This window comes from Hydractinia symbiolongicarpus, chromosome 10 (assembly GCF_029227915.1).
Source record: "Hydractinia symbiolongicarpus strain clone_291-10 chromosome 10, HSymV2.1, whole genome shotgun sequence".
Lineage (NCBI taxonomy): Eukaryota > Metazoa > Cnidaria > Hydrozoa > Anthoathecata > Hydractiniidae > Hydractinia > Hydractinia symbiolongicarpus.
Window position 1 is genome coordinate 13490008 of NC_079884.1, and position 13367 is coordinate 13503374.

At 33.7% G+C, this 13367-nt stretch overlaps 2 protein-coding genes across 3 annotated transcripts; both read right to left on the bottom strand.

The window, feature by feature from the left end:
• Nucleotides 1-231: 231 nt before the first annotated feature.
• LOC130662629 (transcription initiation factor IIB-like) lies at nucleotides 232-9046 on the bottom strand. 2 transcript variants are annotated; one of them, XM_057461524.1, is made up of 10 exons: nucleotides 8826-9034; nucleotides 8237-8356; nucleotides 7159-7240; nucleotides 6961-7068; nucleotides 6137-6223; nucleotides 5153-5282; nucleotides 4289-4398; nucleotides 3773-3867; nucleotides 2790-2866; nucleotides 232-591 (listed from the first exon to the last, which is right to left on the bottom strand). In XM_057461524.1, the coding sequence occupies exons 1-10, from the start codon at nucleotides 8834-8836 to the stop codon at nucleotides 458-460; spliced, it is 954 nt and encodes a 317-aa protein (XP_057317507.1). In that variant the 5' UTR covers nucleotides 8837-9034; the 3' UTR covers nucleotides 232-457. The 2 variants fall into 2 exon arrangements, with proteins under 2 accessions (XP_057317507.1, XP_057317508.1); XM_057461525.1 differs by lacking the exon at nucleotides 3773-3867 and having other exon boundaries at nucleotides 8826-9046.
• Nucleotides 9047-9201: 155 nt separating this feature from the next.
• LOC130662630 (ER membrane protein complex subunit 2-like) lies at nucleotides 9202-10810 on the bottom strand. Its single transcript, XM_057461526.1, has one exon. It carries the CDS (start codon nucleotides 10763-10765, stop codon nucleotides 9887-9889), a length of 879 nt encoding a protein of 292 aa, XP_057317509.1. The 5' UTR covers nucleotides 10766-10810; the 3' UTR covers nucleotides 9202-9886.
• Nucleotides 10811-13367: the final 2557 nt, after the last annotated feature.

The window sequence follows — 13367 nt, forward strand, 5'->3', positions numbered from 1 at the left end:
AGATGCACTTTAAATGTAGTGTTGTCAACCCATTTAGTGCAATCTACTGACCGCTAATCGGCATGTGTGGCAGACAAGCATGTTAGAGCAATGGTATACGTATCTCCAGCGGTAATGTAACATAGTTACAGTCGGAGGGAAGGAAGAGCCAGCCATTTAGGTTGAATCCCCAAGGACATAAAACTTCCCGTTAAATACTTACTTACTTGTTGAAAACAAAAATAAAATTGGTAGTGCATTATGTATGTATTTAAAACATTGACAAATTACAGCTAATGCAATGTTCATCTGCTAAAAACTGAATAAATATAACGAACGAAGAAAAGGAGTTTAATGGAACCTTTAACAATATAGTTGTTATACGGTCTCCAAATTAATTTCGCATGATATCTGTCAAGGAGTCGGCAGCGCAGAATCAAACGAAGAAACTGAAGAGATTGATACCAAGCTATCGCCACTAGCTTACCGGTAGTCTGTCAATCGGCGTGTGAAACACAAAGTCAGGCGGGAACAAGTCTGCTGCACGCGCGATTAAGCTGCGATACGACTGTCGAATTGTAACATCTGCCACTCCAGCGATGTCGCCAATATCTACAAAACAGAGGTGTGAAATAAAAAACCAGGTAAACAATCGAGAACATGTAAACAATACAGGAGAACAGGTAAACAATAAAAACAGGTAAACATTTGAAAACAGGTTAACATTCGAGAACAGGTGAGCGATTGAGAACAGCCGAGCGATCGAGAACAGGTTAAAAATCGAAAACAGGTAAACAATCGAGAACAGGTAAACAATCGACAACAGCTAAACAATCGAGAACAGCTAAACAATCAAGAACAGGTAAACAATAAAAACAGGTAAGCGATCGAGAGCAGGTAAACAATAAACAAACAGGGAAGCAATCAAGCACAGGTAAACAATAAAAACAGGTAAACATTCGAGAACAGGTAAACAATAAACAAACAGGGAAGCAATCAAGCACCAGGTAAAGACTAAAAACAGGTAAACATTTGAGGACAAAATCAAAATCAGAGAAACAATAAACAAACAAATTAGGCAATAAAAAACAGGTAAATATTCGAGAACAGGTAAACACTAAACAAACAGGTAAACAATGGAGAATACTCAAACTTAACTAAACACGTGCTCTTCACATTTACGATAGTTGAATCACAGATCGGTATTTTACGGCTGCGTGTCACCTGTGCGGTCACCAAAATGACAATTTTTGGCCGATGACCATTAGCTGAAGTTAACAAGCAATGATGCAGTGACGCTCTTAAACAGGGGCTGGTAATGGGGCAGAGGTTCACGACTCCAATATCATACACATTGGTTGCTATTTACCGACTAATACATTCTTTTGTGATCCTCTGTTCTTTTATTGAAGCTAAGAAAACACACCGATGTACACATTCCAAGGACACACGCGCATATTACAATGTAGTACATTTCCGTCGATTAACCGCAAAAATGTAAATATAGGCATGTGACCACAGAGCATGGCAAATAGTAGCAGTAGTTGCAATTACGCTGACACTGTTACGCAACACGTAAAAACCGTTTCAGAAAAGTAGACAACGTGTTTACCACTCAGCGTGGTAAAAAAATAAATTGCAAAGAGTAATGTCAGCTAAAAAGAAGTAGGAACCTCTTCGCAACATGTAGGTAAGAAAAATGAAAAAACATGAATAATGCGGATTAATAATTCTTACTACTTTTAACGGTCCGCCAGGTAATATGAAAGATGTAACAAAGAATAATGTGCAATATTGATTGATTTCAAGAAATTTTATGTGGTAATTATTTAACAGAGTAAGCTTGTCTTTTCAGAAATAATGAACTCTGAAGGAGTACAGCTCCATAAGCAATAATTACTATGGGAAATCAACTTTTTCATTCTGATAGATAGATAGATAGAATGAAGGCATTTAAGTTTTTAAAAACGTCTAAGAAGTTTTTTACTTTTTTGATCAATTTAGCTCACACCTCGGATCAGCACCTACAGAAGTGTTTTTTATACGCACAAAGCCCTATCCACAAAATTGAAGTGAATATTTCAAAATACTTACAAGCTTAACATGTCTACCCGTTAGTTAACAAAAATTTTTTCTCATTTTTCCCTCACCACGTCATATTTCGACCATGTATTCCCTGTACTAAATGTAATCCATGCTAAATAATTCCGCGAAATTTCTCCTTTCGGGTAAACAGGCTGAATGCATAACAAGCTGAAACCTGAGCCATACAACCATCACAATGGAGTGCCTGCGAGCAGAGCAACATGCTGGAGTGATACCAAGTCACGCAAGATCTCGTGAAGGTAAAACAGAAGAAAGGAAGTTATTGTATGTCGATCACTCTTTGAAGTATTTTTTAAGTCGGCACCTCCGACAGGACTTAAGATCAATATACGCTGAGTCAGCAAACGCAACGTGTTTGCAGAAACAACAAGGAGGAGTTTTTCTCAGGGATATCGAATGATCAAGGTCAAACTTTAATTTTATAGCTGAGCGTGTCTAGTGTTACCGGAAGTGAAAAAATAATAAGAAAAACAAACAAATGACAAGCTGTTAAGTCAACGAAGAAAGAAAACAACAATGTCAATTATTAACACCGATCTACATTTTTCTTTCGGGAACATTTTGCGAAAAAGAACAATTTAACTAGCAACTTTCCCAATTTCGATTGTTACGTCTGTTTGGCTCGATTGCCTTAGTAATTTTCAGAAAACCTCTACCACTCAATTTAAATTTTTATAAATAGATTGCTCTCCACCGAAGATTACCTTTTTGTGTCTTTTTGTCTTCTGAAGCCTGCGAGGACAAGTAAATGGCAGCAGCTGCGACAGAGACAGGACTTCGGCTAAACAATAAAAAGTTTGTTGCTTAATTTCATTTTTCTAAAGTAATAATCTGAAATAATAATTTGAAACACACTAAGGGTGAGAGTGTAATGGAGATTCAGTATTTTAACGATCAAAAGGTTCTCGTTTTTCCAGCCATTAAAAGGCGGGCACTTTTAACACTCTTTTTAAGATATAAATATAATTTATTTTAAATATATTTTTTAAATATTTGCAAGCAGCGACATGGGATAATCTTTTTGGATTAAAAGATTACTATTTTAAGCTCACTATTTTAAACAATAGATGTGCGCACGTGAAGTTTCGGATGAGTTCACACTCTTGACAATTATTTCATTTTTCAAAATTTTAGCAGATCAAGCCTTGATATTGTGAAGTATGCAAGACGCTTTAGGAGGTTATTTTTCGCGCAAAGGTCTTCTTGATTTAGCCGGGCATTTAGTATTGGAGAAACATAACCTAAAAATCAGTAAATAAATAACTGATTGGGCGAAACATTAACCCACGATAAATTTCTTTGTCATAATTTAAATTTCCCACATGATCTTGACACGTATCACAGAAGACTTGGTGTAGTTTCTAAAACTTATATACTCAATACCCGGAGAAATATGCATAATTCCCAATTGATTATATATACACCCCCAAAGCAAGACACAGAGCAATATCTTAGCATTTTGCCTTCAAATTAAGGGCTAAAATAAATTAAACTCATAGATCATATTTCAGATAATTAGAAATAGCACGAAAATTACCTACAGTCTAAAAAGACCTTAATTCACTGACTTAAGGTCTTTTTACACTGACAGTAATTTTTGTCTGGCTGCCTAGAAAACGCATGGAAAGAGATATATTAAAGAGTTAAACCAAAGTTAAATATGTCGACTAACGAGTAAAGTACCTACCCTGGCACTAAATCTAACTCGACAGCTTTTTTTGCGATGTAAGTTGCAGCTCTTTGAACAGCCGGCTTGAGCATGAGATTCGAACAGAATCGGGACTATGTTGATACGTTAAAAGGCAAATAATTACACTGATGGAAAAATAATTAATACTTTGGATTCATTAGCATTCACAGTCAAAAAGAACCTGGTAAAGGCAGCTACCTTAAGGCTAGACAGTTTCGCGAGGACGAAAAAAACGCTAAGCTTGGTGTATAAACTTGCTCGTTGGACAGAACAACAACAACAACAACAACAACAAAAGTAGAAAAAACTTTAGCGAAACAAGAAATATATGTAATGCTGCAACAAAACTTGATTGACAAAAGCGATTTTTTGATTTGGAATGTTCCAAAACATAAATATCGCGCAAACAGTAAAAAATCGCAAAAATCGCAAAAATCGCAAAAATCGCAAAACCTTCTACCCACTAATGTTTCTCCTTTTAAAAATCTTTAATAACGTGAAAAAAATACCCACCATGAAATCTTCAGACGTGATCAAATCTACACTAGCTTCGAGCGTTCGCAATATCAGTTTGAAGCAGCGACCGATTTCCTTTTTCGGTATTTTGCTAATGGCGCATATTTCTAAAAATAACACGCGAAAGTTAAATGGAAAGTTTATCGAACCTCTTCAGTAAAATCCTCTTTTTTTCTTGGGAGGATTGATTGATAAATAATAATGCACAGCATCTTTGAGGTCACGTCAAATGTACACTCAACATATTCAATGTTCAAACGTTATTCTCAGTATCGAAATACTAAAACGGAATGACGTCATCAACGGAATAACGTCATCAGAAGTACAAAGTACAGTTAACTCTCGGTAACTCGAACCTCCAAGGGACCAGAGAAAACAATTCAACTTAACGAATGTTCCACTTAACGAAGCTCCCGTTAATTAAATTTACAAATGTTACAATCTAGTAAGGTTTCACTGAAAAAAATTTCGTATGTCGGTATGACTTAACCTTGTTGGCCATTTAGGTTACTATTAATGCAAAAGCAAAAATTTTGGGGATGGGTTACATTACACACCAGCATTCATTTTTCGAACCTTTTTCTACTTGGCCACTAAAAATTTCGAGTTATAAGAAGAAATTAACTTAAGGGGGACCAAAAAACGGTTTGAGAAAACGAATGTTCGAGTTATCAGGGGTTAAAGTTAACGAGTAGTTTTTATAAGGAAGTATTAAGAATGTCCAAAGGACCGTAGCAAACAGTTTGAGCTAATAAAATTTCGAGTTAACCGGTGTTCGAGTTACTAGGAGTCTACTGTACAATTTTTAGAAACATATGAAACATATATGCTTAAACAGAGTAGCAATAATCCAGGTGTTACCTTTGAATGTTCTAGGTACTCCCTCCTGTCGACATGCAATGTACAGGCAGGCAGAAGCAATAGCATCATTACTTCGCCCTTTCAAACTCTTCTGATCGTGGACCTGTTTGAACAGTTGATTGGCTCGATCCTACAAGGAATGTTAATGCACATTAGCAAGTAGCGCCAATGAAACAATCACAAAAGCATAAGCTTAATTTGAATATCTATCATTATCCTTGTTGATTTATACTTTTAGAGAATCCTGAAAACAAAAAACGATATAAAGGTATCCATCATTATGTCAGTATGCATTGTCAGAAGATCAAGACTGACCTTCTGACAATGCAAGAATCGTGGAAAAATTACTAACACAAAACCAGTTTTTTTGTCATTTTCAAAATACGGCAAAAAGGGTCAAATGGTCAATACTCGGTAGCTGGTGGACTGCAAACTTTTGCGCACACGTAAGCTGTAGAGAGCGTTTAAAATTTGCTAGTGATATTCCGTGCTCTCAAACAAAACAAATCATGTCCGGGCACATGAAGGTCGCAAAATTCAGGAAAAGCAGCCGTGGCGAAGTCCGCAATTAGCATGTTTAGGAGATTAAACCAAAGAATAAAACAAAAAAAAAGATTTTAAGTCCGCTGTGAACATTAAGAAGTGAACTCTAATGATTTAAAATGCAAGACTCTAATATAGAAACAACCAATGGAATCACTTGTTGCGAAAAGACGTATTGAATCACCCCCATTATCTTGCATATAAGTACCCTGGATTACGAAAATCTGTCAAGATGTTCCTTACATTTCCTGTTTTATAGACTTAATACAATGAAATAAGGAACAACGTATTCCCTTCGAACATTATGTTTCCTTATTCGTAACGATCTATCTATTGCAATTTTAAATTTCATATTAAAAAAATGTTTGTTTGTATACAATAAAAACGTGACTTACTTAGTCACTGAGCAGAGCCGTTCGCATACAAAGTAAATATACTCACGACAATTGTTTTTGGTAAGTTGATTCTTGAAGCCATGGTACCAATCTCACGAATTGCGTTTAGCAGGCTTCTGTCGGATCCGCTTATCTAAAAGTCAAATATCGTTTACTTAAGAAAACAAATGTGGAAAATTTTTGTGAAGAATGAATTTTTTGCGAATGAGTGGTCACAAAACAAATTTTTTTAAAATAACTAAAACATATTTTAGCGGATGACTAAATAACCCGAAATTTGCGAAATTACCTTTGGCGGATACTGAAGATTCAGATATTTGAAGACCCAGTTAATTTAGCAAAAGCAAGATTTTTAATTGGCCTAGCTTTCAGAAATAAATAAAAAATAAACAACGAAGAACGGAATAGATTAGACCCTACGGGAAATCAAAGTACAAAGAAACGACAAAATTTCGCGATAAAAAAAAACTTCATATGTTGAGCATGTCATTTTGTGAATTTCATTGAGGGCTTTTATTAAAAATACACTCGACAATTGAAGTGATGCTGTGGTTTATTTCGTGAAATACCTTTGGTAATGAAAGACGTAAAAAAAGAAATTCTTTATATCAAAATAGCCCAATAAACAGAAAACTAAAAACACCTTGAAATGTTTAATGGATTTTAAAAAATTTGTTTTGCGCAATATGGGACTAAATTAGTTTAACATACGACACAATGACGATGTTAGTTAACTCTGCGGGTTACTTTTGTTGTTTACATTGAACTTAGCCAAACGGTTCTCGGATTTACGAGAATCTGCACATTTTCGGTTTCTGTGACTAAACTGCTTTTAATGGTCATACTTTGAGTTTGTAATATCTAACTTACTCCACTTCGGTTCTGGTATCGAGAATAACCTTGCAAATCCAAACCAGATCCACTTGCTCTGTCTGAGCCAACCATAGTTGATAGATCAGTTCCATCAAGAAAAGGGTTCTACGATGCAAAAAATATAGGTTGGAATTTTCCAACCACAAGATAAAATCTAATCATCGTGCACATCATCACGAAGTGATGCAATCCTACCTCGCCACCACCAACACGTGACCTGTCGGTACCATTGGCTTCATTGCTAAATGTTCGCCATTCACTTCCAACATCAATTACACTGAAAATAAAAAAAGAAAGGCCATTAAAAGATACACGGACAACAAATTCCATCAGTTACATCATAGTGTTCATATTGTCATGATTAATGTTCCTCAGGATCCATTTCGTGAATATCAAAAACAGAGTAACTTGAGTACAATGATGATTACTGACTTCAAAGTTGGTATGGGATGCATTTAGTCCAATGTAAAAGAATTGGCACAGAAAAGCTTTGCATAATATTTTCTAAACTCCAAAATTTAGGCATTTTTAAGGGAACCTAGGGTACAAAAGACGCTGGACTTATATTATAGAGCTTTAAAAGTTGGTTACAAGTTTTCTTAAATTTTTTAAAAACTCTTTTAGTTCTCAAGATATTCACATTTAGATAGCCGAACTCTTGTAAATCAAAAAGCACAATTTTCTTACTTTGTGAAACATTAGTTTTTCACAATGAGTAAGTTTATATCCCCTTCTCTAGTTAGTTTCATTCTTAATGGAGCCTAAAGCAGGTTGTTCTGGGAATACACTTTAGAAGAAAATTTTGTTTTAATGACGGCAGTATTCTAAAAAAATTGTCTGGAAAAAAACACTGTTGGTCATTTGTATGTCTGATTTAAAATCCTGAGAAATATCCACAGTAATTTAGATCTGCATGACATAAGACTCCTATAACAATGGAAATAAACTTATTTAAAAAAAATGTCTGTCATAAATAACAATTTCTTCCATTAGATCTCTTTTACAAGTAATCTTTAGACAAACATTGTTTACGACTTAATACAATTCTTTTAAATCTCTTCAAGAAACAAATAAAAAATGTAGATCACACACTAAAATGACTAAAAATATCCGTACAGAATTCATAAAAATTCTCTTTAATTCTCGGCGTTACAAAATTACTGAATGGCTCTAAGTTATTTAATTTTAAAATGTGCAAAAAAATTTGGACTTGACAAAGAAAGTAAGAAAGTCATTAGCAAAGTAAATAAAACATAAAACAAGATAAACTAACCGGTCACCAACAACCAACCCACATTCTGGGCATATCATGTCACCAGCTCTATAGTCTTCAGTTAGCATTGTATTAGGGTGATTTGGGCAACTGAGTCTGGAGCCTCCTCCATAGCTTCGCCTAAAATGTTACGCTTAAATTTGATGCAACAACTTTAATGCGCAAGCGACCTTACAGAAGGAAAACATGGTAATCAAATCTTACTGATATGCAAATACTGCGAATGTGATTACAAGTTACTACACTTGAGAAACAAAGTTAACTTTAGGTAAATAATTAAACTTTTTCTAAAAATAACCAATAATCCTGCCTCTTAATTTTGAAATGGCTAAAACATTTATACTGTAAATGACCACTTAAGCCCTGCGAACCAGCATCAACTTTTAGGACATTAGATGAAATATTTGTTTCATGATCGCTTTTGGGTATAAATATCTGATAGCGCATATACAATAAAGAAGACATTCCAATGCCCTTTGACCAATAAATTGTGTGAAAACTTACTTTAATGATAGACATATTTTGAGTCAAGACAGCATCATAACATAGTTTTATTATTGCCAATCACATTGTAAAAAAAAACTCATACCTAGAAGACATGTTTCACTTCAACCCTTTTATACGATGGATAATATCACTATTAACGAATCATACATATACAACTTCTGGCAAGTAAATATTATACCAACATATTATATACAACTTGTTCTAGTCTAAACATAAAATGACAGGAATTGATCATTTTTATATTGATTTTCCAATTTGTGCTTTTACACTAGTTACTCAACATTTAATGCCTAATCCAGCAACTAAAGACTGATGTAAATAGAAATACAGCTTAGACAAAAGTGTCTTACAAACGATAACACCTTACTTGTGGCAAGGATTTACTTATTAAGAAATTTACTGCAAGCAGTTCTTGATTGTTTTTCAAATTAGTTGTCAAAAGAAAGAGGCTTTAATGCTCGAGTTAATGCTAGCAAGCATTCTGTCGATGGTACAGGAGTTTGACCCTCAATTTACTAGTTTAAGTTAAAATATATATAAACGAAGAATACGATAAGGAAAACGTAAATTACACAACATTCAAATTTTGTTTAAAATACTGTAAAGGGAAATTAAGCTGTTGAAAAATAAAAAAATGTTTTGACAGAAAAACTCCATTGATATTTCAGCAGCAACAAAACTCAAAAAAGTAAAATAATTTCTGTTTGTTTAGTGCAATGGTTATATATATCTGAAATTTGATTTAAGAATTGCTGTGTAACTTCTTAAAAAACATAAACCTTTACAGAACAATTATAGTGTCTTTGTCAAACAAAGCAAAATAATTTTGAATAATCGTTACATTGAAGTTGTAAACCAAATTTGGAAAGACAAGAATAAATCTAACACACTATTTCAAAACATTTTTTTTTTGTTCTTCTTCCTGGGAGCTTTTTTTTTGCCAAGAGGCTCTTCGCCATAATTTTGAAATATAATAAGCCATCATTTAATTTTAACTATGAACAAAATAATATATAAAGCTTAATTTCCCTTCAAGATGAGCCGGTTAATATAATATATCACATTTTGTATGACAACTCATGTATATTTTTATTACTACGTAAAATTATTTCCTAGAATTTAATCTAACGTAAATTATACATGTTATTCAGGTACAGTTGATGGTAACGAAAGCTGCATGTTATCAAACATATCTGTTAATGTTTGTTTCTGATTTTCACTAACATTCATGTCAAACAGATCCATGACTTGCTGCACTGTCCATTGTGACATGTTAATATTCTTCTTCTTCATACTACTTGCAGTTTTACTGGTTACTGAATTTGTAGCTGCTAAGTACAGGCCATACAAAGCCCTAACATTGTTAGGATCAAGCTTCAAAGCTTGTGCAAAATATTTTTTTGCCTTTTCCAAACTGTCTGGCATTCCCATGGTGTAATGAATTTCTGCATAGCGTTGGTGATACAAGTGGTTATGTGGATGTGATAAAATCAACTCTTCCATACAAAAAGCTGCTTTCGCATATTCTTGTTGGTGAATATACAACTCACACAATTCCATCCATGCCTCCTGATCACCCATAAATTCTTTCAGATACTCGTTCAAGGATTGAATTGCCGCTTCAATTCTGTTTTGAGACTTCTGGATAGTAATTAAACGTTTGCGAACATGGAGATTTGCAGGATCATCCTCAAGCATTATCTTGTAGATTTTCTCTGCATCTGCAAATTGCTTTAATGCTTCCTTACGCATAGCTCTTAAACGAAGCACTCTATTTCCAGATGGAAATTGCTTGTCTAAAGCACGCAAACAGTTAACAGCCAAATCAATTCTACTGCAGTCATAGGCAGCAATACATACTTGTTCATATAATACCCATAATTCATCCCCAAGTTTATTTGCATATTCATAAATTAAACATTCACCCAGGTCAACAATTTCATCACTATTGCGATAACCTTCATCTCTCCATTTTTTCATTTTTCTACGAGCAACTTCAAAATCTACTACTTCTTCAGCCATTTATGTTATTTAAGAAAATCTGAAACATAAAAAAAGAACACAGTAACACAGCGGAAACTTAAAAAGTGTGTTACCTTGGAAAAATTTGTTTGAAATAAAGGCTTTTACAAAAAAATGTCAGAGTTACCATAAACAATGAAAATCATAGTTGAAGTCCTTTGCATTGTGAAATTGAATGAAAATAAAGAAGTACAATAAAACAAGAAAGGGCTTTTTAAAAGGTGCTCGACCGAGTACATCAAGCTAACCTTTTCTAATTTTCATGACTTTAAATAATTATGACTTTACATGAGATTACACTTTTCTGATATTTGGTGCAACATTATATAAAAGGGTAAACTAATAGATGTGGCTAAATTCCGCATTCCGAAATCCATTGACCACACCATTCTCTTAAAAAGAATAAGGCAATTTGAAGAAGTCCTCTTTAAACACTTTCTGGAAAAATAATCAACTTGTTACAACCAGTAAAAGTTGCTCCTTTAGCCATTTTTTATCAAAACAAAAAATGTTCAGCCATTAGATCAGTCCCAGCATAGACACACTAAAACAATTTAAATTTAGGAATTTACAAAGTTCAGTTAATATATAGAGATATACCGTAATTTCCGGGATATATCACCCGCACATCCTATAACCTGCACCTTCGTATAACCCGCAGATCAGCTTTTTTAGGGAGTTATAAACTAAATGCTATCAGATAGCCCGCACCTTCGTATAACCCGCATCATGTTAAGAAAAAAACTTCAGCTTATTTTTATGTGTGTGTTCTGTGTCATTATTTTTCTTTATGCTGGAGACAATGTTTAAACTCGTGAACCCCAAACACAAGAACCAAGTGTCTGAACTAGCGACTCTCTCAGTCTTAACTTCCTTGTCTCCGATTGCGGAAATAATGAATTAAAATTAATTTGAAAAAGTCGATCTTCTGCTAATGCCGACAGTACTGAATCAGACAATGCTGTTTTCTTTTTATTTGCAGACATTAGTTTCAACCAATAATAACTCTTGCTTCCTGCGATTAAACAAACAAACAAATCAAAAAAAGTTATAAACCTAAAGTAAAATCTCTGTTTCTTATGTATACTTAAGTTTCTTTGGCATAAATATAAACAACATAACGGATTGTCTGTAACAGCGACGTACTGAACATTCGCTTTTAATGTTTATATAATTTTGTTATCCATTTATATCTCAGCAATCACAGTGTGCATGATAAAATGAATGGTGGCAATGAAGAGATAGTTGTGTGTATCTTATTAATTGTATTTGTCTTGTATGTGTTTTGTATGCTATATCTTATATATAATATCTATATTAAAAAAAAGGAAAGACTGTTAACTCTATTCAGGTTATTGACTGAGTAACCTGGTCATAGATTGAATGAATTTGTACCCCTGTAATTTCTGAACTATATATACTGTCTTATTTTCACAGTTATACTTGACAGTCATAAGCTATACAAACTTACAGTCTCATTTTTATGCTTAGTCAAATGATTAAGTGCAGACCTCAACAAAAATTCAAAAGTCAAAAATTTTGAAAATATTGATTTTTGCAATGTAATACTGTGCCTAGGAAATCGCTACAGTAGTAAAATTGCCTAAATTACATTCTTTGTTATCTAGAAAAAAAAGTAATGTAGTTTTTTCACTTTTTCCACCTTGCAACAAAGGATACATATAATTGGCAACCTGCTGGTGGTGCAATTTCCCTATTTTAATTGGCTCACAGCTGAACTCATCGTTAGCCGATTTTTTTGAAATCAAAATTTTTTGATTTTTTATGTTTTTGGCTAACAGTGAGGTAAGATTTCCCTACCTTTCTGACCATTCATAATTTTGTTAATTCCTTCCTTTCCAGGCTATGTCGTCTTCTTCGAAGTAGTAATAATAACAAAACTTCTTGCTATCTTTTTTTTCTTTCTTTCTAGCATTATATTTGGCTACAAAAAAGCTGACAATGCATTGTAGTTTGAATGTGTAACGAATATATCAGGTACCTGTAGCTCAAAAATTGAAATCGGCTATCACATTATGCGCAATTTAGTTCTCACTATAACGATGAGCTACATTGTTATAGTGAGAACTAAGCCTAAAAACCCATAAAAAATTATGAAAAAAGTTGAACAGTCAATGGTTGCAAAATTCTAATGGAGATCACTTCTTAATTTTTGTTTTTAATTCTTTTTCTTTTCAATTTTCAGATTACAAATTATTATTTTTACCCTTTTGTTTGTATGGGGAAAATGGAATAGTATTTTCTCTCCCAATACACTTTACCTTTGTTACTCTCCCATTTGGTGGCCTTCACGTTACTATTAGCTTCACTATGGTGTTAGTCCCCAGCCGTTGAACATAACTATATGTATTTATATAATGGGTTATACCTACTGTAATTTCAACTTTTCTATGGCAAAAAAAATTTGAATTGGATTGAATTGAATGTTCCTATATTTGATTGCGCTGAGGCAGTCTAAGGTTTATCATTTTTTGTTTCTTTTTTTTTTAGGGCCCTCCGTGGAAACAATTCACTAACTATAGGTTTTTGTGATTTTCTGGGCTAGCCACTTTAAATATTTATTATTTTATTATTTGCCTAA